The 25,650-nt window shown below is 59.6% G+C and overlaps 2 protein-coding genes across 5 annotated transcripts in view; both read left to right on the top strand.

Annotated features, from left to right (window-relative positions):
- Positions 1–6,229, top strand: part of SHC2 (SHC adaptor protein 2) — a 30,914-nt gene extending 24,685 nt beyond the window's left edge. For 2 of the 3 annotated variants that reach the window (XM_045491094.1, XM_045491095.1), the window contains exons 11-13: positions 967–1,277; positions 3,177–3,310; positions 4,853–6,229. In XM_045491094.1, the coding sequence (XP_045347050.1) occupies positions 967–1,277; positions 3,177–3,305 (440 nt within the window). In that variant the 3' untranslated portion in view covers positions 3,306–3,310; positions 4,853–6,229. Of the gene's footprint in view, positions 1–966; positions 1,278–3,176; positions 3,311–3,446; positions 3,508–4,852 lie in introns of all 3 variants that reach the window. The other variant, XR_006715527.1, reaches the window with a different exon arrangement.
- Positions 6,230–10,116: 3,887 nt separating this feature from the next.
- Positions 10,117–12,270, top strand: C2CD4C (C2 calcium dependent domain containing 4C). Of its 2 annotated transcripts, none has more exons than XM_045497050.1 (2): positions 10,117–10,303; positions 10,868–12,270. In XM_045497050.1, exon 2 carries the CDS (start codon positions 10,876–10,878, stop codon positions 12,208–12,210), a length of 1,335 nt encoding a protein of 444 aa, XP_045353006.1. In that variant the 5' UTR covers positions 10,117–10,303; positions 10,868–10,875; the 3' UTR covers positions 12,211–12,270. The 2 variants fall into 2 exon arrangements, with proteins under 2 accessions (XP_045353006.1, XP_045353007.1); XM_045497051.1 differs by having other exon boundaries at positions 10,118–10,303; positions 10,907–12,270.
- The last annotated feature ends 13,380 nt before the right edge of the window (positions 12,271–25,650 follow it).

The following is a 25,650-nucleotide window of genomic DNA, read 5'->3' as shown; positions in this document are numbered from 1 at the left end:
AGAGAGAGAGGGAGGCAGAGAATCCTAAGCAGGTTCCGTGCCGTCACCCAGGCCCCCCAACTGGATTTCTTATCGCAATAGGACATGGGCTGATAGTGCCCACTGTGCAGCAGTTGCCAGACTAAAGGCGTGGCCCCCGCTGCCTCCCCACAGCAGTCCTCACCTGGGAAAGGAGCTGCTCCAGTGTGGGGCTTCTGAGGCCGGCGGTCCCCCGGGGTGACCAGGCGGCCCAGCAACCCTGGCCAGGCTTCCATTGAAAATTCTGGGTCTGTCTCTGATTCGTGCGGTCACACGTCCTGGTGGCTGGAGGCTGGGTTGGCTGCGCCCAGACCATGGAAGGAGTCAAGGAGGAGGGATTCCCAGGGGCGAGAAAGTGGAAGGCATGTGGGAGTGCGGGGATCGGCGCTGGGATTCTGCCTTCCAGGGTGTCTGATCCATACTGCTCCACAGCTCCACATCCAACTTTACAGTGAGGAGACAGGCTCAGAGAGGGCGAGTGGCTTGTCCAGCGTCACACTGGTGCTTGCTGGAAGCCTCAGAAAACCCCTGCAGATCATAGGAAGCTTTTCTGTGAACGTCTGTAAGAGAAAGGGATGCCTGCCGCCTGCCACCGAGATGCAGTGTCGTATTAGAGGGGCTGGCGATGTCACCAGGCAATTAGTGAAACAGGCACAAACATTGGAGAGGAAGAAAAGCAGAGATTTAACCAAATCCGTGAAAATATACTGCATAACTAATAGAACCCGTTAGAGGGGCAGGAAGGTGACTGGTGACCAGGTTGGCACCACACAGAGCACACACACACCCACTCAGCGCCGTGCCTCAGGGCAAGGTCTGAGGCACCCTAGGTCCTGGGTGGGGGGTAACCACCTGGAGCTTTTTCCTCCCAGCCCAGGCCACCCCCCTCCGCTTTCCAGCAGGAGGCAGCTGCCAACCCCGCCTCCTGCACTTCATCTTCGCCTCCAGGACCCTTCGAGGACGCTCTGAAGCTGCACGAGTGCTCTGCGGGGGCGGGGGCGGCGGCAGCGCCCCTTCCCCTGGAGGACCAGTGGCCCAGCCCCCCCACCCGCCGGGCCCCCATCGCCCCCACGGAGGAGCAGCTGCGGCAGGAGCCCTGGTACCATGGCCAGATGAGCCGAAGGGCCGCAGAGAAGCTGCTTCGAGCCGACGGGGACTTCCTGGTACGCGACAGCGTCACCAATCCCGGGCAGTACGTCCTCACAGGCATGCACGCGGGGCAGCCCAAGCACCTGCTACTTGTGGACCCTGAGGGCGTGGTAAGGTGGTGCGCGGGGGCCGGAGGCGGGGCCTGAGAGCGGAGGGGCGGGGCCGCAGGGGGGCGGGGCCGAGGCCGCAGGGGGCGGGGCCGGGGCCGCGAGCATGGCCCGATGGACGTTAAACCTTAGCACCTTTAGGTTTAACAAAGTAGTTTGAGGGTTACAAAGCAGATTCTGTTTCCGTTTACCAGGTAACTTAGAATTACAAAGTATTTTCCCGTTTAAGAAGAATTTTAGGGTTTACAAGGGAGTTCCCAGTCTATACGGCGTTTTAGGGGTTACAAAACCTTTTCTAGCCTCGAGGCCTTTCAGGGGTTACAAAGTGCTGTATTTGATCAATTATAAATAAGATGCGCTCTTGCCCCTACAGTCTGTCATCACTATGCGTCTTTTTTTTTTTTTTTGATATATTTATTTTATTTTTTATTTTTTAAAATTTACATCCAAGTTAGTTAGCATTTAGTATGACAATGATTTCAGGAGTAGATTCCTTGGTGCCCCTTACCCATTTAGCTCATCCCCCCTCCCATACCCCCTGCTGTAACTCTCAGTTTGTTCTCCATATTTATGGGTCTCTTGTTTTGTCCCCCCACCCCGTTTTTACATTATCTTTGTCTCATGTCATCACTGTGTGTCTTACAAAGAATGATGTCTTTGAGTGTTTTTTTTTTTTTTAAATAATGTATTTCAAGCCTCATAAACATGTCAATTTGCAAGGAGTTCTAGGGTCTACAAGTTAGTAAATTTCTTCATGATGCACACTTTCCTTTCATCTATTTATTAAAAATTTCTTAATGTTTATTTATTTTTGAGAGAGAGACAGACTGCAAGCCAGGGAGGGGCAGTGAGAGAGGGAGACACAGAATCTGAAGCAGGCTCCAGGCTCTGAGCTGTCAGCACAGAGCCCGACCCGGGGCTCAAACTCACAACCTGCGAGATCATGAGCTGAGCCGAAGCCGGTCGCTTAACCAACTGAGTCACCCAGGCGCCCCAAAGTTTATTTATTTTTGAGAAGCAGGGGAGAGAGAACAATTGAGGGGGGAGCACAGAGAGAGGGAGACAGAGAATCCCAAGCAGGTTCCAGGCTCCAAACTGTCAGCGTAGACTCCAATGTGGGGCTCGAACCCATGGACCACGAGAACATGACCTGAGCCAAAGTCAGATGCTTAACCGACTGAGCCCCCAGCCACCCCTCTCTCATTTTTTTGAAGAGACTAAGCTTAGTTCCTTTTTCAAATGTAAGTTATATTTTTTGATATCAAGTATTTACTGAAATTCTAGTTAGTTCACATGTATGGTAAAATTGGCTTCGGGAGTATAATTCAGTGATTCATAACACACATACAACATCCAGTGCTCATCACAATAAATACCCTCCTTAGTGCCCATCACCCATCTAGCCCACCCCCACCCGCCTCCCTCTCTCAGCCCTCAGTTTGTTCTCTATCATCGGGTCTCTTGTGGTTTGCTTCCCTCTACCCCCCCCACCCCCTTTCCCTACGTTCATCTGTTTTGACATCTTTGAAGCCTGCGTGTTTTTTAACCATCAGCTGTGTCTTTGAACTGCATCAAAGACACATCTGCAAAGACACTTTCTCCAAATAAGTTCCTGTCCACGGCTTCCAGGGTTTGGGACACGGACATGACTTTTTGGGGACCACCAAAAAGGGGTCTGTTGGGGACCACAGAACCCTGGTGGTTTTGGGGCCCGTGTGCATACCTTGCTCTGGAATCTTGAGTCTGATTCTGTGGTTGAAGTCCCGGAAGCTTCTGACGCAGCAGCTCTCAGACTGGAGCATGCATCAGACCCACGGGGCGGGCTCCTGAGGTTGCAGATTCCCAGTCAGCAGGCCTCTCCAGCTCCCAGTGCCGCTGACGCTGAGGCCTCTGGCCCCACAGGTGCGGACGAAGGATGTGCTCTTTGAGAGCATCAGCCATCTGATCGACTACCACCTGCAGAATGGGCAACCCATCGTGGCGGCCGAAAGCGAGCTGCATCTGCGCGGCGTGGTCAAACGCGAGCCCTGAGCCAGGTGCGCAGTGGGCCCCACGGATCCCAGCTTCACCCGTTCGCCAGCTTTTCTCTCATTTTAGAAACTAAGAAAATTCACAGAGCACACAGTTCACCCATTTAAAGTGTGCAACTCAGTGTTTTGTTTTGTTTTTTAGCATGTTTAGAGATGTGCAACCATCCTCTACCTAATTCCAGAACATTCTACCACCCCAAAAGGTACCCTGTCACCATCACCCCTCCCCCAGTCCCCGGCCCCCACGAGTTCCCTTCCCATCCGTGGATGAGCCTGTTCCGGACGTTTCACACACGTGGACTCACACTCCGTGTGGCCTCTCGTGTCTGGTTCCCTCCCTGAGTGTCACGTGTTCGGGGTGCGCCCACGGGCAGCAGGTGTGGATGTCTCGCTTCGGCTTGCAGCCGAGGGATGTGCGCATGCGCGGGGGGATGCGGTCATCTGTGGACGTGCGCGTGCGCGGTGGGCACGTGTTTATCCACTCACTGTCAGTGGACGTTTGGGTGTTTCCACTTTTTGGCTATCACGAGGAAGACCACTCAGAACACATCCGTCCAGGTTTTTGCGTGGACTATGTTCATGGCTCTTGGGCATATACCCAGGAGTGGAATTGCTGAGTTGCTATGGTCACTCCGTGTTTAACGGGGAGGGGGGGCACTATTCTGGAGGAGGGGCTAGCGTAGCCTGGGTCCGATGGGTGTTTCAGGAGAGGTGCAAGAGATGAAAAGGCGCACCCTTGGGCTTTTGCTTTTGGTGTTGGGGAGGGACAGGCAGGTCTGGGTCTGGGTGGTTCCAGGACCTTTTGGTGAGAGACTGGGGCCTCTGGGGGAGGTGGGGGGTGGTTTAGGCAGGACATGCGCGTGAGCTGCCGGTGCAGGGGTGGTGGTGGCATGAACTGTCTTGGGGAGGAGGGAGAGGCGGGACCTGGGATGTGGAAGCCAGGAGCTGGGGGCTCAGCTGGGGAGGGAGGGGCTGCAAAGGAAGAGGGTTGTGGAATTTCCCCAAGGGCTCGGCAGAGAGGAGCTTCTGGCCAGGTTGGGCTGCTCTCCTGTCCCCAAGACAATGGTCCCCTTCCCGCCTCCTCCCCCACCCAGGCCTCAGGCTGCAGGCACAGAGGGGGTTTCCAGTCTAGGGAAGGGCTTCTGGGGCTGGGGGGGGGGGCCATGGGACACCTGAAAGGATCAGCAGGTCGGGGGCTGGGTGTTTGCACGTTTGCTTCCCTTCCCCAAGGTGTTTGTGACCCGAGAAACAATGCTGATGGCAGTAATAATGACTATGCTCCCACCTCCCGAAACCCCACGGGCTTCCCCCGTGGTTCTGAACTGGCACTGTCATTAGCACTGTCGTTTTGCAGAAGAAATAGCACAGGGAGGTTGGAGCACTACCCTAGGTCACACTGTAAGAACGTGGGGAGCTTCACCCCGGTCCCTCAGCCTGGAGGCCCTCACTGGGCCCTGTCACTGAGGTTCAGGGTCCCGGACGCCGGAACCTGGGTCTCTGCTTGCGGTCTCAGCTGACCCTTGACCTCTCCTTCTCTTTCTTCCCCAGGTGATGGTTCTCAGCTCCCAGCTCCTGTCCTGCTCCGCAGATGCCCCTGTTGTGGCCTTACGGGCTCCTCAGCCTCTCCCTCCGGACCCTGGTCAGGCTGGAACCGCCACTGTCTCTCCTTCCCCCGCATAGGCCTCTCTCCAGCCGTCCCTGGGCGGGGTCAACAAGGCCAAGAAATGGGGGCCCACGACCCCTTTATCCTGCTGACGCCCTGCCTGCCTCCACCCTCTGCCTGGAGTGAGGGTGTCCATACCAAAGACAGAACCTTTTCTCACCTCTAAAGAAAATACATTAAAGACAAGCAGTCTCCATCTCCAAGCCCTGGCCAGGGCCCCCGATAGGTTAAGGAGGCCCACCTCTTTCCCCAGATGGACTTCAGCTTCTCTCCCTGGAAAGGGGGATTCCTGTCCTTGACTGGTTCAGTTTTCCACCTGAAAAATCAGTGCACAGTTGTCTTTTATGGGGAAGAATTGAGATGCTTTGGGTCCTCAGGCCGGGGCACCTGCTGATGTTGAAGGGGCGGGTAGCCTTGGGGCCCAGCTGGGATGGGGGGCATCCAGGCAAGGCCAGCACAACCGGCTCGGGGGGTGGGGGGCGGTGGGTGGTTGTGGGACTCTGCCCTCCCGGCTGCCAACCTGCATGGACATTTGGGATCTGCTGGTAACAGGACCATGAGGAAACGAACCCACCTGCACATTGAGAGGCCCTCTGGCTGGAAGGCTGAGGCCAGTGTCCCAGGGGCAGAGCCAAGGCCCACGGCGTGGCCTTTCGGGGCTGGAGGATGTGGGGACTGGAGGGGGGGGATGGGGAAGAGGGCGCTGGGCCTGTGGGGCAGTGGTCTGCTGTCCGAGAACCCCCGGCATCTCCCTCACACCTGTTTTTACCCAGAGATAAAGCCTCCCCAACACCCCCGTCTTCCCCTTGGAAACATCTGTATTTCCTGAATGCTGCAAACCTCTTTCAAGATGCCCCTGCATGTCTGGCAAAAAGTTCTTTTCCCTCCAAACTGCTCCTGACTTCCCCCCGAATGTGGCCTGACTTCTCTCAGACCACCCCTGTCACCGACAGAGCCCCTGCACACAGCTGCTGCTCTGCAGACCTTGCCTCACATGATTTCTGGGCTCTCCTTCCCAGAGACCGCCATCTCTCCCGGAACCCCTCCTCTGGCCCTCCTGGAGAGGCCTCCCTGCCAGGGCCACACCCCTGCCCAGGGTCTGGATCTCTGGGGAGACTGAGAGATCCGAGGAGATTTCTCTGCAGTCAGCAGGCCACACCCCCTGCCCTGGGGGAGCCTGGTGAGGGTGAGGGGAGCAGCCCACACCCTGCTCTGTCTGTAACCAGGGGGGAAAGCCGTCAAAAAACAGAGCCCGAGGAGACTGACGCCCTGCCTCTTACTTTAGAGACACGGAGGCAGAGAGCCACCAGCGCGTGCGCCCAACCCACGTCCACCCATCGGTCCAGCCGTCTATTAGGCCTTCCATTCACTGGTCCATCCACCCCTCCCCCCCTTCCTGATACCCTTTAGTAAGCCTGCTTTCTCCTCTTACCTGCCTGGACCTCTGGTGGATTAACAAGGATGCAGCAGGACCGAGACTGGTCCTTGTGGTCTGTCCTTGTGGAGTTAACAGCCAAGTGACATTGATCAGCAAATCACTGCTAAGCGTGTAATGACAACAGTGAAAAGGAAAGAGTCCTGAACTTAGTGATCTGTGGGAATGACACAGGGGCTGCGATCTGGAGGATGAGAGCCCCAGATGAGGAGGACAGAGTTCTAGGCAGAAGGAATGGCATGTGCAAAGGCCCTGTGGTGTGTGTGGCTCCCAGCACATTTAGGGACCAGAAGGATGACCTGTGTGTGACCACAGGGGGAGCGGAGGACACAGCTTGTTCGAGGCCTCACCGCCGGGGGGTAGCAGAGCTGGGGTTCGCACCCCATCACCTCCTCGTCCTGCTCTCTGCGCTGGAAAAGCCAGGTGTGGGGTGCACACACAGTGACGGGAGCTGTGAGCCTAGCTTCAGCTGGGTCCCCCACACGTCTCTCGCGCCATTCTACCTTCAATTATTGAACAGATGCTCCTTGCGCCAGCCTCACCCTCAGGGAGTCTTGGGGTGGGAGGCAGCCACCGTGTCAACTCAGACTGGTTGCTTCCCTTCCCTGAACTGCGTACCCTGTGGAATTGGGCCGCCCCGTGTGCCTCAGTTTCCTTACCTGGAAACTGGGCGTGGTGGCCCTCCCCCGCAGAGAGTTGGGAGCTTGCAGACAGGCCTTCCTTTTCCAGGGGAGGAGACAGAGCTCAGAGGAGCAGCTGTTGCCACAGCTGTGTGGGTACAAGGTGGCCCTCTGGACTGGAGCTTCCTTCTTTGAGGCCCCTCCCTGTGCTTCTCCCAAGACCTGTCTGCGGTGGCCGTGGGGGGCGGCCTATGACTCAGGCTAGCTCCTGGGAAGCACCCCGTCCCTCCTCCTTCCCATGAGGCTAGCTCCCTGGGGGGTGGGAGTGGAAGACCAAGGCCATCCATCATGCAGTGGCACGACTCAGGTCAGGGGTGGGGGTGCTGGCCAATATCGCCTGGTCCCCCTCCCCAGCTTGGACTGGAAGCCTGCACCTCCCCATTTCTGATCCCAGGAAGGCTGCAACTTGGGGTGTGGGGGAGTCCCGGGGGGTCCGCCACGCCGGTCAGCCACAGGGCTCTGCAGAGGAGGTAGGTTTTGTTGGCTGGGAGAGGTTCTTCTGTACGGACCGCAAGCCTCACTAACCAGCAGGAAGGGCCAGCCTCCTGGCCCCCGGCCCTCCCAAGGCAGGTGTTTGGGACCTGTCCCCAGGTACCTCTTCTGTCTGGGACTCAGTTTCCCCAGCCCCCAAAGGTGATGGGGTGGAGGCACAGGGGTGTGGCTTCGGCTGAGCTAGCAGTGGTGGGGTTCAGGTTCTGGGGTTCCCTTCGAGGCCCGGCCAGGCCTCCCACAGCTGAGCCCCTTTTCTCACCAGGAGCAACGTCCAAGAAGTGAAGGCTGGCGCCCACTTCAGTGCTCTAGGCCCTGTTGTGAGCACTTTGCCTGTCAGCACCTGTCTGTCCTTGCTCTGTGGCTGTGGTGCAGGGACAGCTGTTATGCTGGTGGACAGCCGAGGAGATAGAGGCAGAGAGGTCTGGACGCTTCAGGAAGTGTTGGCCTCAGGATGCGAACCCCAGAGGAGCACCCCCAGTTGCTTAGCACAGGAACCGGCCCAGAATAAACTCATTGCCTCCTCCCTCAACCCAACTGGGAGTAGACCTGCCCCAGCTGGGTGGGGGTGAGGGCAGAGTGAAGCCCCCAGCACGCGGCGTGGCTTGTCGTCAGAAGACCTGAGGTGGTCACTCCGCCTTAGTGGGCACCACTGTCCCTGTCTGTGCAATGGAGAAGGGCGGCCCATGGCCTCTGAGGTCCTCCCTCCTGCCTGCTTCCAGAAAGAGTGCACTTCCAGGAGTCATCCCTCTTACTGTGGTGCTAGTTCATCCATCTGTCTGCCAGGTAGTTATTAAAGACCCCAGTGTCTTGGGGACAAGGCAGGGACCAGGCTGCCACACCCCTTCCTCCCAGCAGTTCCAGGCTGGCAGGGGCAACGGATGTCAAACAAGTATGCGCTCCAGGGCATTCTTCATGGTAGCTCAAGCTGCGGTTCAGTGGGCTCTGCCGGGCCGTGATGCTGGCCCAGCCCAGGCTGGCAGGCAGGGCAGGCTTCCTGGAGGCAGCGGTGAAATGATGCATTCATTGGCATCTGCCTCTCCTGTCAGACTCCGTGGTCATGCCAGTGTTGCCCACAGCACAAAGAGGGGCCTTAACATTTGCTGAGAGAGAGCAAAGCTGAGACAGATCTTTGGGGGGGAGTCATGGGCCCTGCTGAGCCTTGCTTTTCTCATCTGGACAATGCAACTCCAAAGCCCACCTCACTCTAAGGTCAGGTGGAGGCATTGGAGGGGCAGGAGTTCTGTCCGGCTCCCACCTGCCCCCCTGCACCCCCTTCTGCTGTTGAACCAGTGGTCACTCCAGACCAGCCCCAGCCGAAGCTGGGGCCACGATGGGGCTTGGGGACATTCTTGGAACACAGGAGGCTCTGGGACGATCGTAATTAAATAAAGCCCAGGCTTTGGATCAGTCCTGGCCATACATTATCGTGCTGTCTCCTCACACAAGACGGGTAGGCCTTAGGTTTCAGAAGGGGGCATCGAGGCTGGGAGGGAGGGCCAGGAATGAGGAAGCAGAGGTTGAGGGGAGCAGATCACAAGTCGGGAGGGGCTGGGATCCAGCAGACCTTGTGTGCTCAGGAGCTGCCAGGCCTGGGGCCCTGTCCTGGCCTCACCCCTCCTCTGTCTCTCCGTCTGTGAACAGCATGTCGGTGCTGTCCCCTCTTCCCCTGGGTCACAGGAACCACCGAACCCGTAACACTTCTTCCGTGTCTGTCTTCTGGCATCCCTCGCACTGGGACGCATCGGGAAGCTGGACATTGTGTCCATGCATCACAGTCGCGTCCTCAGCACCCAGACTGCCATCCGCCCGGCGTCCACCAGCTGCTCAATAAACATTTGTTCTCGAAATGAAGGCCGCTTCTTGCACGGCTGCAAGGTGCGGACGCCCGCCCATTTACTGGGGAGGAGCGCTTCTCAGCGGCCATGTCCTTATTTCCAGAAGGAAACCCTCACTTCCCCTGCACAGACCCACCGGGTTCTGGTGAATCCTTGGGGGCCGGCGGGGACACCTTCAGCGGCACTTTTTTTTTTTAATGTTTATCCATTTTTGAGAGAGAGAGACAGAGAGCACGAGTGGGGGAGGGGCAGAGAGCGAGAGGGAGACACAGAATCCGAAGCAGGCTCCAGGTTCCGAGCGGTCAGCCCAGAGCCCGACGCGGGGCTCGAACCCACCAGCCGTGAGATCATGACCCGAGCGGAAGTCGGAGGCTCAACCGACTGCGCCCCCCCCTCCCCCCCAGGCGCCCCAATTGTTGCCATTACTGTACTCATCGCGTGAGACGGGAAGGGCCTGTCTCTGGAGCCCCGGCCCACCGCAGGTGCGGGTCTGTGCCCGGCCCAGGTGAGCTGAGGCAGGGGCTTGGGGCCTCCGGGGGCCCTACAGCGCGGATCCGCAGGCACAAGAGCTACGACTGGCCTTCGACGAGGCGCAACCACCTGCTTGCCTCCCATCGACCCCCACCAGGCCCCTGGGGCCTGGGCCTGGGGGCGGGGCGGGGCGGGGGCCCCTAGGGCTGCGCGTGCGGCTGTACTAGGAGGAATACGGCGGCGCGGCGGCCGGGCTGGGCGGTTTCCCGCCGCCGCCGCCGGTGAATGAGTCCCTGCTGCGCTGCCGCCGCCGCCCGAGCTGGAGCTGCGACCGCGTCCCCCCGCGGGCCCCGACCCCTTCGCGCTGCGACTCCGGCGTGCCCGCGGGACAGCCTCCAGCCTCGGGTCACCACCCCGGGGCAGGTGAGTGTGGGGACCCCGCCACGGTCCGCGGGGGTCTGCTAGGACCCCCGCCCCCACCCCAAGCTGAGTCTGGCGGGGGGGGGGGGGCGGGGAGACACGCGGGAGGGGTCAGCTCGCTGCGCCTTCAGTCCTCCGACTGACCTCCTCTCCCTGCCCAGACCCTGGTGCCTGGACCCTCAGTCCTGGGCAAAGCCACAGGTGGGTGGGAGCTTGGCGGGGGGCGGGAGGGGGGGCGGAGCGGGGACATCCTGGGGATCCGCGCATACCAGGGGTGCCTTCCCTTTGGACTGAGCACAGACCCTTTAGCAAGCGCTTTGAGATCCTCAAGACGGGGTGGGGGCGGGAGAGGGGTCGCTGTCCCCTGGGAGCTTCCCAAGAGTCCAACGTCGCCCCCACCTCCCTCGCTTCGCCTTGGTTCTGGGAAGTTAAGCTCGATCTCCCTGGGGAGGGAGGACGGGGGAGAGGTGATGCGCTCTGAGTGATCCTGCGCAACCCCGCTTGGCCGGGACCTGCCCCTGTGGCTCCCCTACACAGGCGTCGGGAGCCCCTGTTCCCTTCTCCCAGGGCCTGGGATGCAGCTCCTGACCCCGCTTGTCCTCTCAGACTCTGCAGAGCTCTTCCTGGCCTCCCCTCTGCCTGCCCCCATGAAGAAAACCAACGTGTGGTTCTTGGAGCGTCTCCGGGGGTCTGGAGAAAACGCCAGCCCCGGGAGTGAGGCAGGGGACAGGGGATCCAAGGGACCCCTGTACAGCAATGTGCTCACACCCGACAAGATCCCTGACTTCTTCATACCCCCCAAGCTGCCCGCTGGCCCCACAGATCCTGAGGCGCAGGCAGAGCTGGGCCCCGCCACCTCCGATCAGAACCTGGCCTCGGGGACACCCCGCCGAGCCCCCCGGAGTCCCCGGCTGTCTGCCAAGCTGCCGGCTGAGAGCAAGAGCCTGCTGAAGGCAGCCACCCGGCACGTGATCCAGATTGAGAGTGCGGAGGACTGGCCAGCGGAGGAGGCTGCCACCAACGCAGACCCCCAGGCCCAGGGCGCCATGTCCCTGCCCTCTGTGCCCAAAGCCCAGACGTCCTATGGCTTTGCCACACTGGCAGAGAGCCCCCACACGCGGCGCAAGGAGTCCCTGTTCCACAGCGAGCATGGAGCCCTGGCTCAGGTGGGGTCCCCAGGGGCCGGGCGCCGTCGGGGGGCCCCCAAGGCCAACGGGGGAGATGGGGTGCCCAGGGAGGGTGGTGGGGCCCTCAGGAGCCCCAGTCGCTACTTCAGCGGTGGGGAGAGTGATACTGGGTCCTCGGCCGAGTCCTCCCCATTCGGGTCCCCTCTGCTCTCTCGCTCTGTGTCACTGCTGAAAGGCTTTGCCCAGGACAGCCAGGCCAAAGTGAGCCAGCTCAAGCACTCGGCGGGCCGCCACGGCTCTCTGTCTGCTGAGGACAGTGCACCAGACGCCAGCCCGGGGGCTCGGCGCCGTTTGACCCGCAGGGCCACCCCGGAGCCGGGCCCTGAGACTGGCCAGGCGCCGCGGGCGGAGCACGCCGTCCGGATGGGCCCTCGGGGCAGCGTCAGGCTGCTGGCAGAGTATGAGGCGGCCCAGGCCCGCCTGCGGGTGCGCCTGCTGGCTGCCGAGGGCCTCTATGACCGCCTGTGTGACGCCCGGAGCATCAACTGCTGTGTGGGCCTGTGCCTGGTCCCCGGCAAGCTACAGAAGCAGCGCAGCACCATCATCAAGAACAGCCGCCACCCCGTCTTCAACGAGGACTTCTTTTTCGACGGCCTGGGGCCGGCCAGTGTCCGGAAGCTGGCCCTCCGGATCAAGGTGGTCAACAAGGGTGGCAGCCTCAAGCGGGACACGCTGCTCGGGGAGAAGGAGCTGCCCCTGGCCTCCCTGCTGCCTTTCCTGTAAAGGCCCCTCCCTGCCTCCCTGCGGAGGGTAGGGTGCGGGGGGGGGGGGGGGGGGGGAAGGAAGACCCCACCCCACCCACCCCACCCCACCCGGGTCCCCATGGGCGGGAGGCTGCGTGGCCAGGCCGGTGGGGGGCGGGGGCTGAGGTGTGGCGTGTTCAAGCTCAGACTGGGGCTGCAGTCGATGTCGGGGGTGGCCAGGATACTATTTTTCACGGATTCATTTTTTTTTTTGGAAGAGGAAGAGAGGGGGCTGCCAGCAAAGAGAAAGGGACACTTGGCAGGGCTGAGCGTCCCCCCTCCCGACCCCCCGTGCCCCAAGTTCTGCGCGGCCTTACCCCTTCAAGAGTTCTGGAAAGGGGTTCTCAGGGTGGGGTGTGGGGGGCCGGAACCTGTTCCTGGAGGCAGCTGGTGTGGATCACAGGCCTAGAGGTGACCAGTCCTGAGGCTGAGGCCCATCTTCCCCTTGGTCGTATGGGAGTTCTCCTGGCCCGGCCCACGAGACACCCCCTCCCCCGCCAGAGAGCAGTAGCAGGCCTGGGATCTGCCAGCAGCACCCACAGGGCCCCAGAGCCAGAGCCCGCCAGGGAGCAGGGTGCCACGTCTGGTCTGAGAGCCACGACCTGGCAAGAGACAGGCAGAGAAGGCGGCCCGGACGCAGAGGAAGCTCCAGGAGGGCTGGTGGAAAGCAGACAGCTCTCCTGTGTGCTGTCTTCCTCCAGCGCCTTCCCTGGCCCGACTCACCTCGCCTGAGACCCTGCTGGGACATCCGGAGCCTGCTTCCCCAGGAGGGGCTGCTCAGAACAGGCCCAGAGAGCAGCCTCCCGCTCCCCCGACCCCCTCCTCCCTGCCCCTCTGGGGCTGGGAGCTGCCACCCCGCCAGCCTCCTGCGCAGCACCCTGGGCAGCCGGGCGCCAGGGACCGGTGGCTGGGTTTTACTCCACGTGGTAAATGACTGTGGTTAGCGTGGGTGGGACGGAGGGATGAAGCTGGCAGGCCGGGAGTACCCTGCTTGTGGCCCTTCATGCCGCCGGGCCGCTGCATGGATTTAAGTGTTGTGTCGGTACGTGGGTCCTTGAGTGATGTTTGCAGACAGTTTCTGGCCTAACAGGACAGAAACAGTATGGTTTGAAGCAGGGGCCTCTCCTAGCCCACCTGCTGGGCACCCTTGGACCAGGGCAGACCAGGATGGGGGCACCCCTCCCCATCCAAACGCTGTCTCTCCTAAGTAGGTTCCCAAATCCCACTGGGGAAGGGGCGGAGGACCCTTCCCCCGTAGCCTGGGAAAGCACTTGGTCCCCTTTGCACTTTGGGGAGAATTTGGGGCCCTTGCTGTGCCCCCCTTGCCCCTCCCTCTGTCCTAGGCCTGCTCCTTCATGCCCCCTGCTGCTAGTGTCAGAGGGGCTCCCCTTTACTCTGGAACCTGGGGACCACCCAGCACCAGGCTTGTGGGCTGGGACAGGCAGACAGAGGACCCTGCATTGAGTCGGATGCTTGGGGTTTCCAGTATCTCCCTTCCCTCTGACCCCGACCTCTCATCCCTGCTTTCCGTCTGGGGGAGGGGGGGTGTTTTATACACCCCTGCACTATTCGATATCTTTGTGTTCCGTGCTGACTGTGGGTAGGTCTTCAAGACACCCTCCCCCAAGTGTGTTTGTTTATAAATGCTGTTTTTAGTGCAATAAAGGTGTTTCGGGAGTGCGGGGGTGGAGATCTGCTTGTTTAGTGACGAGAGGAATTTTGCCTTGAGTTCCAGGGAGGGTCGGTGGAGTTTTCTCAGCCCTTTGGATCCTCTGGGACTGTCTCCTGCTTGTGGGGGAGGCGGGAATGCCAGACTGCCGCAGAGCAATGGCCCTGGGGACCCCCGGGCCCTCTCGCAGTCACAGGAGGTCAGTGAGCGGGGTCCTGTTTTCGTCCCCCATCTGCACACGTGACATCCCACCTCACAGGCCAGGCTGGGGACCTTCAGTAAGCTGCCTGTGGCAGCCCAGCTAATGAGAGCCAGGACGGGAACCCACTGTGGCCACCAGAAGGATGCTCGGGCCTGCCACTTCCAGGCCATGGAGCGAACTGGACTGAGGTGTCATCGCCGATAAGGACCCCCCCTCAGATGCCATGAGCTGCCAAGGCAGGAATGCCCCCGCCGACGCAGCCCTCCCTCTCAAGCCCTAGGCCTTGAGGTCAGACAGGAATAGAAAGCCAGCATGGCAGCCAGGAGGCCGCCCCCACCCTTGTCATGCCGCTTGGAGATGCCCCGGGCCAGGGCGGCAGGAACAGCCCGGGCCGTAGGCCATTCACATTGATGCTGTGCCCTCAGCCTCGAATGCCTCCCAGCCCCCAACTTCTCCGCTTTCAGGCTTCAGCTGAGATGGTGCCTCCTCCAGGAAGCCTTCCCGGTCCTCTTGGCTGGGAAGGGGGGCTTTTCTCAGTATGTCCTACATCCGACCTCGGCTCACATGCTGCATGGGGTCCTGTCTGTCTCCGACTCCAGGGTCGGGACAGGTTCATCTCGGTGAGTGGTGTCTTCAGGTCCAAAACCATGCTGGGCTCCCAAGAGGCGCCTGACCGGCGACTGATGAATAATTGGAAAGCCACAGCCTGACCCCCACGTCTGTGCTCCTGCAGGGTAGCTGGGGAACAGGGAAGCCGGCGGCGAAGGGGCACCCGCCCTCCACCCCAGCTTGGCTCTCACAAGGAGCTGAGTTGGCATGAGATGTGGAGAACCCTTGTCCCGTCAAGGCATGATGGGAGGTGGCATCCGTGACCTGGGGGACGTGTGGGAGCTCCTGTCACGGAATGCCGGGGGTCGGAGGTGGGGCATCACGAGGAGGAGAGCAGGCCAGTCTCGGGGAGTGTGGGAGCTCGCCTGACGTGGGCTCCGTTTACTCCAGACTCGCTCCGTCTGATGTGGGGGCGGGGGGACGGGCCCAGAGAACGGAAGCAGGTCGGCTGCGTTCCCAGTGACCTGCTCAACAAGGGTGTGCTTCCTCAACACCAGTTCTGGGACAGAGTCACTGCCTGCAGTCGAGGGGGCGCGGCTGAGCCCTGGGGGTGCTTCCCTGCCACCCCTTCCTCCACGAAGCCCGTGCGGGGCCTGCCCACCCCCACCTGGCACAGCCAGTGTCCTTGCGGAACTGGTGGGACCGAGCGGCCCCACCAGACCCGGTGGGCTGTGGGGACGGCAAACACATCTGAGTGTTCCGTCTTTCTGCCTGAAGGGGGCGTTAGCCGAGCTCCGGGGTATGCTGGGAACAAGGCCACCGCATCCCAGCCGGGAAGCTGCATGTCGCGGACCAGAGGCGAGGATCTGGGTGTGGCCCTACTGTGTGCAGCTCCTGCGCCCTGGGTGCCTGCAGTTGTCTGCTGGTCTCTTCCTCTGGCACCCACTTCACAGCAGAGAAACGAGAGCGCAGGGAGCCCGGGAAGGAGCTGGCCTTGAACCCATGTGCAGGAGGACAGGGGCGTGGCCAAGGGCTGGATTGGAACCCCCCCCCCCCCCGCCCCTCGACCGCTGGCTCAGAGCTGGGGTCCACTAGGACCCCCCCCCCCCCGCCCCAACACCAGAGCTGGTTTCCTCTGGGATTCTGGAGCAGACTGTGAGTGCCCTGTGCCCCAGTTCAGGGCCCTGTCTCCTGGTCTGAACCCAGGCCTGGCTCCTTTCTCTCCTCTCACCCTCACGGGGCCTGGACTGTCAGGCCCACCACGAAACCGCCAGGGGCCTTTGTGTGGAGCTGGGGTCCTGAGCAGCCTGCCACCTGCTGACAGCCCGCCAGAGGAGCCGCACTAATGAGGCCTGGTCCGGCACGGTCGGTCCCAGGATGTGTTGCCAGGGCAACCGGGCGCCTTCTTGCCTCTTCCCCACTAGCCACTCATTGCCGGCAGCCTGTGTGCTGTGTGTGTGTGTGTGTGCGTGCGCAGGTGTGTGCTGTGCGTGTGCGCATGGGCGTCTGTGCACACGTTCGCTCTGTGGGCGTGTTAGTGTGGCCACATGCCTGCTGTGTGCACAGGACACAGTGCAGGGGCAAGTGCAGGAGCGCGCGTGTGTTCGAACGTGTGCACCTGCTGCCCTCGCGCCTGCACGGGCTGTGTGTGTGCTTCTCTGTGCACGCACCGTGTGCACGTGTCACCATGTAGTGTGCGTGTGCTGTGGCTGCCCCATGCCTCACGACACTCAAGAGGACGTGCCCAGATGGGACCAGCAGCTCAGCAAGGCCCCTGCCTCCTGTCCCCGTGCTGGCTCCTCGCTGGGAACACCCTCGCCATGTGCTGTCACTCTGCGTTTAGGTATCAAGCCGCCTTCTCCTTCTCAGGGTGGCCGGCCCCCCGGTGAGGTCAGATCCCCCTTCATAACCCTGGTTGTGTCACGCACCGCCTGTGATAGCAAGTTGATAGGAATGGCCTGTTGTTTACGCCCAGCGCTCAGCCCTGGGTGCAACCCGCAGGGTGGGGGGGGAGGCACGAGTCTTTTGTCCCTCCAGCCTGGCTGCTACACTGAGTGCCCCTACACCCAGGAGAGCCATGGACATCCAGGGCCACCACTAGCAGTGGGCAAATCACAAAATGGTGCCCCTTTGTCTGACCCGAGCCGGTACTATTGACAGCAGAGGCCAGAGATGAGGAGTCAGATGCCTGGTGGCCTTGTGGGCAGCTGGATCTGACTGTGCCTGAAGTCCATGACTGCACACCATTGCAGTTCAGAGGGCCAGTAAAGTTCCTTCTCTGTGGAAGCCAGCTTGATAATGTTTGTTTGTTTGTTGTTTTTCCATTTGTAGTCAAAGAACACCGATAGGCCAAGTCTTCAGTCTGGTGAAGTAGAAACAGCCCTGACCTAGGCAGGCAGCCCCGGAAGGCCTGGGAGCTGCACATCCCACTGCGTTGGGGAAGGTGGCACTAACCAAGGAGGGCTTGGCAGAAGGGGCAGAATCTGAGCCAGGGAAGGGCACTGGGGCAGCAGGGACCTTCCAAAGGTGGAGGGAAGGGGCCTGGGGATGGGGCCCACCATGGGTCTGCATCCCACCCCAGTCTGCCCTCTGCCTTCACCTGCTACCCCTGCTCCCAAACCTTCCATGGCTCCTCAGGGCCCCATATCCTGGCCTTGGAGACCCACCCTGTGCCCAGGCCCCCACCGTCTGTGAACCTGTTCTCTGCGTGTGCTGTACTTTTCTGGGCCTGGAGATCCAAACCCTAATCAGGGAGGAGCTTAAGGGCAGCGCTCCACGCTGGAATTCAAGCCCCGGATTTTTCCATGGCGCGGCCTCCAGCGAGTCCCGGGGCATGTCTGGGTCTCCGATGCTTGGGCTGCGATGAGGCCCAGGCGCCTTTGTGGGCAGAGCTCGACGCACAGGCGCGTTCTGCAGAAGCAGGCACAGTTTTGCGATGATAATTAATATAATCACATTAGGGTGATAATTGTAGGCTACCGCCAGACCCACTGTGGTCGGGCTCCCCCTTGGCCGCCGGGGCGGGACCTCGCTCCCCCGCCCCTGCTCTTCCCTCCAGCTGCCGGCACCCCCTCTCCGGTGTGGGATTCAATTAAGCTGTTCCCCCCCGCCCCCCCCTCCCCTGCTTCTCCGCGGTGGAGCGGCTACCACGGAGAAAAAACGACTTCAATAAACAGGAACCTCGGGGAGGGAGCGGACTGCGTTTGCCGACCCCTGTCAAGCCAGCCTCCGCGGAGGGCCTGCTGGGGCCGCGCCCCACCTGTATGTTGGAGATGTTCCGCCCTCCAGGGTTGTGTGGGCTTGCAGACCACGCAGGGCCCGTCGTTAAGCCCGCAGTGGGTGACAGGGATGGACTGCTGAACCCTTAGACTCTGCTGACCCGACTCACACAGGGGGAAACTGAGGCACAGGGCGGTAGGCCCAGCTGGCAGGTGTCAGGAAGGCGATTCCGCCAGCGCTGGGTGCAGACCCCAAGCCTTCAGCCTCAGCCAGGCTGCCTTCCCACACCCTCGCAGCCTCCTTCTCAGGGAGACGCCACCCCCTGCCTTCCAGGCCCTGCCTGGGCCTCTGGCCTGAGTTTGAATCAGGACAAGTCAGTCCCTTCTCTGTGGTTCAGCCTCCTCCTCGCACTCTGCGTCCTACCCCATGCTGTTGGCGGCTGGGGGAAGGTCTGATCTGGCACAGGTGTGCACCCAAAGCGGGCGCTGCTAGGGCCGCTGCCTGGCGGGGAATTTGAGCTTGCCCGGAGGGCTCCGGGACACAGCCGATGCCTGTGGTTTAAAGTGGGGCCTTGGGTCCCCAAATCAGTGGACCTGGAGGTGGAGTTCAGCCACAGGGGGCCACCTGCTGGGTCTGGCCGGATGTGGCAGGAGGCCAGCCTGGCTGTTCCTGCTGAACCGCGCCCCGCCCCCCCCCCCCCCCACGCTTCTCCCTTGGCCCTGTTCGCCCGCATAGGCTTTGCCCGCGTGTTCAGTGAGTTCTGTGATTCCCTTCCAGAGAGTCACCAAAAGTGAGGGGGTTCTGGGGTTGCCTGCATTTGCAGTTGGTGTCATCTAGTCTTTCCGGCTGGGCTTCCTCCCACCCCTGCCACACCAGCCCCTTGCCCTCCCTGGGAGCTCATGTTGCCATGGTGACCACTCATTTCCCCTCCCCCCACCCCTCCCCACTCCCTGCCAGCCCCTGACTGGCGCTTACCTTTACCTCCCTGGAGGGAGGACTCAATCCCTGAGCCCCTGGATAAGGCTACCCCTTTGATCCCCATCCTTACTTTAGCTCCCCCAACCAAGCCACAGAGCCCCTTCTTTGTTCCTTGAAGTCAGGGAGGCCACTCACATCGTGGATGGCAGCCTGGCTCCCTGAACTGCCCAGAGGACCCTGGGCAAAACCCTCTGCCCTGCCCTCAGTTTCCCCATGTGTAAAATAAAGTGCTAAACTAGCTTTTACCTCTGGGGGTGGGGCAGTGGCAAAGTCAAACTTGCAAAACGTTCACAACATAAACCTCATCCAAATATGCAGTGACCACCTAACGTGCGTCAGAGACTTATCTGAGTGCAAAGCTGCTTCAAAGGAGACTCAAATTTTACAAATTCGGAGTTCAAGGTAAAGCAAAACTAGTTAACGCCTTCCAGGGCAATAAAGTGTAGCCTTGGGGATAGAATTCTTCTGTTTGCAGCTGTGAGTCTTCAGGTTAGCAATTAGCAACCAGCCCCACAAGCTGAAGTGTCGGAGTCAATGAGAAAGCACCTTTCCCTGGGCGTCCGGGGGCCCTGCCTCCCCCCTCCCACGACCTGCTCCCTCCCCTGCCCCTGCACTACCTGCCCGCCCTCCCCCCCCCCCCCCCCACTCATTCTGTTCCAGCCAACACGGGCCTGCCTCCCGGTTGCACCCCCAACGTGGCAGGTATGGTCCGGTCCCAGGACTTTTGCACGTGCTGTGCCCTCTGCCTGCCTGGTGTGCTCTTTCTCCAGATCTCCACAGGACTCTCACAGAGGAAAGGCCCTCCCTGGCCGTCCATCCAAAATGCCCCTCCCACTCCCTTTCCCCCTACGCTTCATTTTCTTTTAGCGCTCTGGGTCGGCCAGGACTGCCTCCTTGCTGAATTTCGAGGCCTAGACCAGTGCTTGGCTCACAGTAGGTGCCCCACAAATGTTTGCGGAGCGAATGAGCCACGGAATGGCCATCAGGACTCTAAGATGCTGTGTTTTTCTGAGGAGCCAGCCGGAGGGGGTGCAGGGCCAGGCCTCCTCCCACCTTCAGAGGCAGCAGCAGACCCCCATTCACCTCACACGCAGACTCTCTCCAGCTGACTGGGAAGGACCTTTTTACTGCGTGCTCGGCCGCCTCCAGTTACTTAATCGCACAATAATAAGGGCAGGCTGATAGGTAAATCAACCCAGGATTTCGGGGGCACACACAGCAGGTGTGTGGGTGCCGGCCTGGTCCGCGTGTCCCATCGCGTGCCCGCCCTTGCACACTCGTACCTGCCGCCTTCGGGGTCCTTGGCTTGCATACACGTTCCTCCCGTCTCCGCCTCTATCCTCCTTGGCCTCCTCCTCTGTCTGTGTCCTTATTCCCTCTTCTTATAAGGACACCAGTCACTGGACTTAGGGCCACTCTACTTCAGTATGACCTTGTCTTGTTTCAAGTTCATTTCCCAACTCCGTTTTTTTTTTTTTTTTAACGTTTATTTATTTTCGAGACAGAGAGAGACAAAGCATGAACGGGGGAGGGTCAGAGAGAGGGAGATGCAGAATCTGAAACAGGCTCCAGGCTCTGAGCTGTCAGCACAGAGCCCGACGCGGGGCTCGAACTCACGGACCGCGAGATCATGACCTGAGCCGAAGTCGGCTGCTTAACCGACTGAGCCACCCAGGCGCCCCGCCAACTCCGTTTTCTCATTCACAGGTTCTGGGAGCTGGGCCGTGAACACGTTTGGGGGCCACACAGCCCAACCCACAACAGCTTTCTTGTGCTCAGCCGCTGGTTAATTCAGACTCTGGGCCTGTACAGCCAAGTCTCTTGATGGGGTCCAGCGCTCTGCACTTTGGGTATTGTTTTCCTCAACTTTTAATTTTGCTCTAATTTCAAATTTGCAGAAACTTTCAAGGTTGATACCAGAAACTCTCATAGACTCTGCACAGACTCACCAATTGGTTGCATTTAGTCCTGTCTGCTTTGTTGTGTTCTGTGTCTATATCTATCTATTATCTGTATGCATATGCTTATATTTAAATGCACTTTTCTGAACCATTTAAGACTGGAAGTGTAATGCCCCTTCACCGATAACACATCACCGTATATTTTCTAAAAACCAGGATTCTCTTTTATAACCCACCACGGTTATCACAATCGGGAACTTTCACATCAATACAGTACTCGTATCTAACACACTGTCCGTATTCAAATGTCACCAGCTGCTCCAATGATGTCCCACTGGGGGGACTTGGTAATGAGCAGGTTGCCATGGCAACAGATTCTGGCAGCCGGGTCAGCAGGCAACAGCTCAGAGGAGCCTGGGCTGTGCCTCCTGGGGGGCAGCCTGGGGGAGGAGGGCCCAGAGGGGGCAGGAGAGCATCCCCTACTACTCTGGGAGACGGCCCTTGCCCTGGGTCAGGGTTAATGGAGCCTTGGGGACCACACAGAGTGAAGTTCCTCCTGGTCTTCTCAGATCGCTGGTGTGGAGGGGGTTTCGGGACTTGAACGTGTCTTTCTGGGGAGACGCAATTCCAGCTGGTACAAGTAGACCCCAGATTCCTGAGGCACAGCGTTCAGATATTAGCCAAGACATTGCTGGGCAAGGCAGCGCGTGCCGTGTCTGCTGTGGTGACCACCCCGTGTAGGGCACCTGCCTCAGAGCTGCCCCTGCCTTGCAAGTCTGCGTGGCTGCTGCCTGCACACCGTGCTGCCTCCTCTCACTCCAGCCTTTCACGCTCCTGGTCCCACAGCTGGTCGCCAGTCACCCAGTCTCCTTCCTTGCGGACAGAGCCTAATGTTCGGGTGCCCGCCCCATGGTGGGACTCAGGGAAGCCCGTTCTATGTGGGGCTGGCACAAATCTTCACTGGTGGTCCACTTCATTGCTGGGGATTGGCTTATGCATGGGCGTGTAACCCCCTCCTGGCCAATGAGATGGGGGAGAGGTCTTGGAGGGGGGCAGCTTCCGGAAGCCGCTGGCGTCCTCTGCTCATACCCCTTCAGCAATGTGGGCTGATTCCTCATGCTGCCAGCTCTGGAGCTCTCTCTCTTTCACCTCCTGCTTTCACTTATCAAGACCCTTCCGATTACATTGAGCCCTCGAAGATAATCCGGGATGATCTCCCCACCTCAAGGTCAGCCCTAATTCCATCTGCAACCGTGATCCCCCTTGTCCACAGCATAATGTGTTCACAGGTGCTGGGGATTTGGAGCGCATCTTGGGGGCTGTTGTTCAGCTGACCGCAGAAGGTTTCCTTGCTGACCGTGTGCCTTTGGCTATGGCAGCCTCATGATGAGATGTCCGGAGTAGCTGCAGCCATCCTAGTGCCCATTGAGGAAGAAAACAATGCAAAAAGTAGCAGAACCCAGAGGATCACCGAGCAGCAAAGCGGAGAGAAGTCCAGGAGAGTCTGAGTAGGGAGGCTTGCTGGGAAGCGTCGGGAGCCGTTTTGGGGGGAAGATAAGATGTTGCCTCACTGCTTAAGCCCATTTGAGGCAGGATCTTCTGTTGTTGGCTGCTGAAGGCATCCACAGAGGAGAACCGCAGCCACCCCTTAAATGCCCTTGAAATAGAATCTCTAGCTGTGTGTGTGTGTGTGTGTGTGTGTGTACGCACGTGTGAGAGAGAGAGAGAGAGAGAGAGAGAGAGAGAGACTACCTTTCCCAGACTCCCTTGCAACCAAGTGTAGCCATGTGACTAAGTTCCAGCCAATGGGATATGAACAAGAGTGGCAGCGTCTTTTCTGGGCCTGGACCCCCCCCTCCCCCGCCCCAGGTCCTACCATCTGTGGTGCGGGCAAACGACCCAGGTGTGTTCACTCGGTGGGACCCTGCCCAGCTGTGTGAACACAGGGCGTCTCACGGGCACCATTCTGAGCCTCACAGGCCAGACGCAAATGAACACGAATACCGAACGATCCCACTGATAAAGAAAAGTCATGTATGAGGACAGAAGGCAGGACAGTGGTTATTCCCGTGGACGAGGGAGAGGGGGTGGAGGGTCTGGGGGTCTGCTGTGAAATCCGCCAAGCTCTGTATTAGGACAGATGCTAGCCAGCCCCGAAAGTAAAGTGCAGGACCCAGGGCAGGGGGCACAGCCTCCCCTCCCCCTCTCTCTTGAGCTGCAATGCACAGACCCCGACTTGTGAGAGAGAAAAGATCCCTCCATTTCAATAAGCCATAGACCTGCTGGGTCTTTGTCGCAGCCATGAAGCTATGTTTCATCTGTGATGACAGACAGGCTGTCCTCACTGGGGTCAGAGATGTCAAAGCCACGACAAGCGTCTTCCTCAGGGTCAAAGCTTCTTAAACATGAGTGAAGGATACTTTTCTATTTCGGATGAGAGCAGACAGCATGAACTTCACCCTGCTGGTCAGACTCCCTGCAGCAGGCCTCACCCACGTGTCAGTCCTGACATGGGGGCTGTCCTGCCCCAGGGGCCACGGGGCCCTGTCTGGGGTCACATCTGGGGCGCTCCCGGCACCAGGTAGGTGGGGCCAGGGCCAGGAATGCTGGGGAAACCCTGTTTTGTAAAACGTGCAGCAGGCTGGGAGGCCCTAGGCCGCCTCCTCCAGGGCCCTTCAGACCAGCAAATCGCAGCCGACCCCAATCTCCGATCCTGCAGGCACCACCTCGGTGGGGGGTAGGTGGGTAGGGCTCATGGGCTACCTTCCCCAGGACCCCCAGTGCGGACTCACTGCCCGATCACTTACCCCTGCCATTTGGGGAGGTCTTACTTTAGTCTTAGGTGAGGGTGGGGTAAGGACGCTTTGGCCGGGGTGGTGGTAGGCAGGGTTCAGAGGGTTCAGAGGTGGGGGTCGTGGGAGGCGTCAGGAGGCTGTATTAGTCCCCCCGGAACATCCTTCCATGATGTGATGGATACTTCATGGTCCGACCGCCCGGAGGGAGGAAGGCCTCACGTCCCTCGGCTTTTGCTAGGAAACCAGCGTGAGGTCAGTGGTGACACCTCGGGGGTGGCGCTCAGCAGTGGGCACTTAGCGTGTTGGGGTCGGCTGGCCGCGCTGACCCCTCTGTGTCCCACATGTCCTCATCCTCCAGCAGGCTCGCCCAGGCACGTTTTCAATGGCAAGCGGAGACGGCGAGGGTAGGAACAGGCACAGCCACCCACGTCTTCCACCTTCCGTTTGCCCAAGTCAGCCATCAGAGGAAGAACTTCAGAGTCACCTGACAAAGGGCACGAGCAGAGGGCGGGTGAGGCCTCGGGGCCTCTGTATAAATGATTTCCCTCCATCACAAAGTTTTGGGAAACATGACTAGTTTAATAATAACGATAGGATTTTAAGCAGGCTCCATGCCCAACGTGCTGCCCAGCACGGGGCCTGAACTCACGACCCTGAGATCAAGACCTGAGCTGGGACCAAGAGTCAGACACGCTCAACGGACTGAGCCACCCAGGCGCCCCTAGTTACTGTAACAAAATACGATCCTACCACACACCAAAGGATTTAGGATTTCAGGGTCACTGCGGCTTCCTTGAACAGAGCAGAGCAAGCGACCTGGAGAGCAGGTCACTGGCCCCTCTGCACTCGGCCCGCCCCCCGCCTGCTCCGCGCTGTAGAAAAAACTCGACACCTCGGAGAACCCCTGCCCTGTCTCTTCCACCAGCGGGAGATCTGGGGGAACCCTAGAGGGAGAAGCCGGGTGTCTGTCCCTCTCCCTTTCTTCTGGCTTTAGGTGGTGTCCCCGCTGTGGCTCCAGCTCTCTGGACAGGCCCACCGAGGTCCCAGCGTCCATCAGGTGACTTCTGCTGCAGCCCCTAACAGTGGTGGCAGTAGTGGCTCCTTGATGTGGCTCCTCTTTAAATTGTCACCCCATCCCCTGTGTGGCTTCTCGGATCTGTGGGAACAGATGCTCCCCTGGAGCCTTCTGAGGGAACCAGCCCTTCCCACACCCTGACTTTAGCCCAGTGAGACCGAGCTGACTTCTGACCTCAGAACTGTAAGAGAATAAATGTGTGTTGTTTGAAACCACTGCCTTTGGGGCAATTTGTTATAGCGGCCGCAGGAGACTCTAGATGCCCCCAGGTGCCGGGTTTTGTGGGGGAGGGGGGCCCCAGCAGAAACACACGTCACTCCGCCCTACACAGCTTGTGCTCCGGCCATCCCTACATCCCCAAGGCCTGTGTTGGGAACTGCCACTGGGAAACCCATAGTCTGGGGACACGTGTTCCCACTGAGCAGGAGGGATTTGGGGGAGGGGCCTGGAGGGTCGCCTGGAGGACAACACACAGCTTTCGCGTCCCTATCACTCTTGAGTCGCTGTCATGATTTTGGTCGACCCACGCGTACCCTTGTAGCCTGATGTATTTCTTTAGGTCAGCACATTGACCCATTTCCTGAGTAAATTTGGACAAAAAAGAGTGTACCGTGTCTGTAAATGGGAAACCAGCACAACTTTCCATAAAAAGAAAGAAGCTGAAAAAGTCGTGGCTGAAAGTTTGATGAGAGGAAACAGTAGTTGAATAGCCTTCAAGTATTTCTCAAAAGATGCTTATTAACTCCAAGGGGGCGAACACGGCACTGTATTGTGGAGAAACCTGAGTCAAAGGAGGGAGGTTCGCGTCCGCAGCGATGGGATGCGTTGTTGGCTCCGCTCGCCTTCGGACAGCACCCGCTGAGGGATTCTTGCCAAAATGCACATCCCTTCACCGATCACGAGACCATATTAGAGGAACCCAGACAGTGTGACATAACTGGCCCAAACCTTCAAAACTGTTTAGGTCATGAAAGAGAGTGAAGGGTTGTCAGAGGACAGGGTACCGAAGAGGCTCATAAGTGTGATGCCTCG

Source organism: Leopardus geoffroyi, chromosome A2, assembly GCF_018350155.1.
Source record: "Leopardus geoffroyi isolate Oge1 chromosome A2, O.geoffroyi_Oge1_pat1.0, whole genome shotgun sequence".
In the NCBI taxonomy this organism is placed as follows: domain Eukaryota; kingdom Metazoa; phylum Chordata; class Mammalia; order Carnivora; family Felidae; genus Leopardus; species Leopardus geoffroyi.
This window is presented reverse-complemented; position numbering and strand designations above follow the sequence as displayed.

Bases quoted from the DNA above. Each gene is read 5' to 3' on its own strand.
- C2CD4C (XM_045497050.1), top strand. From the start codon at position 10,876: ATGCAGCTCCTGACCCCGCTTGTCCTCTCAGACTCTGCAGAGCTCTTC.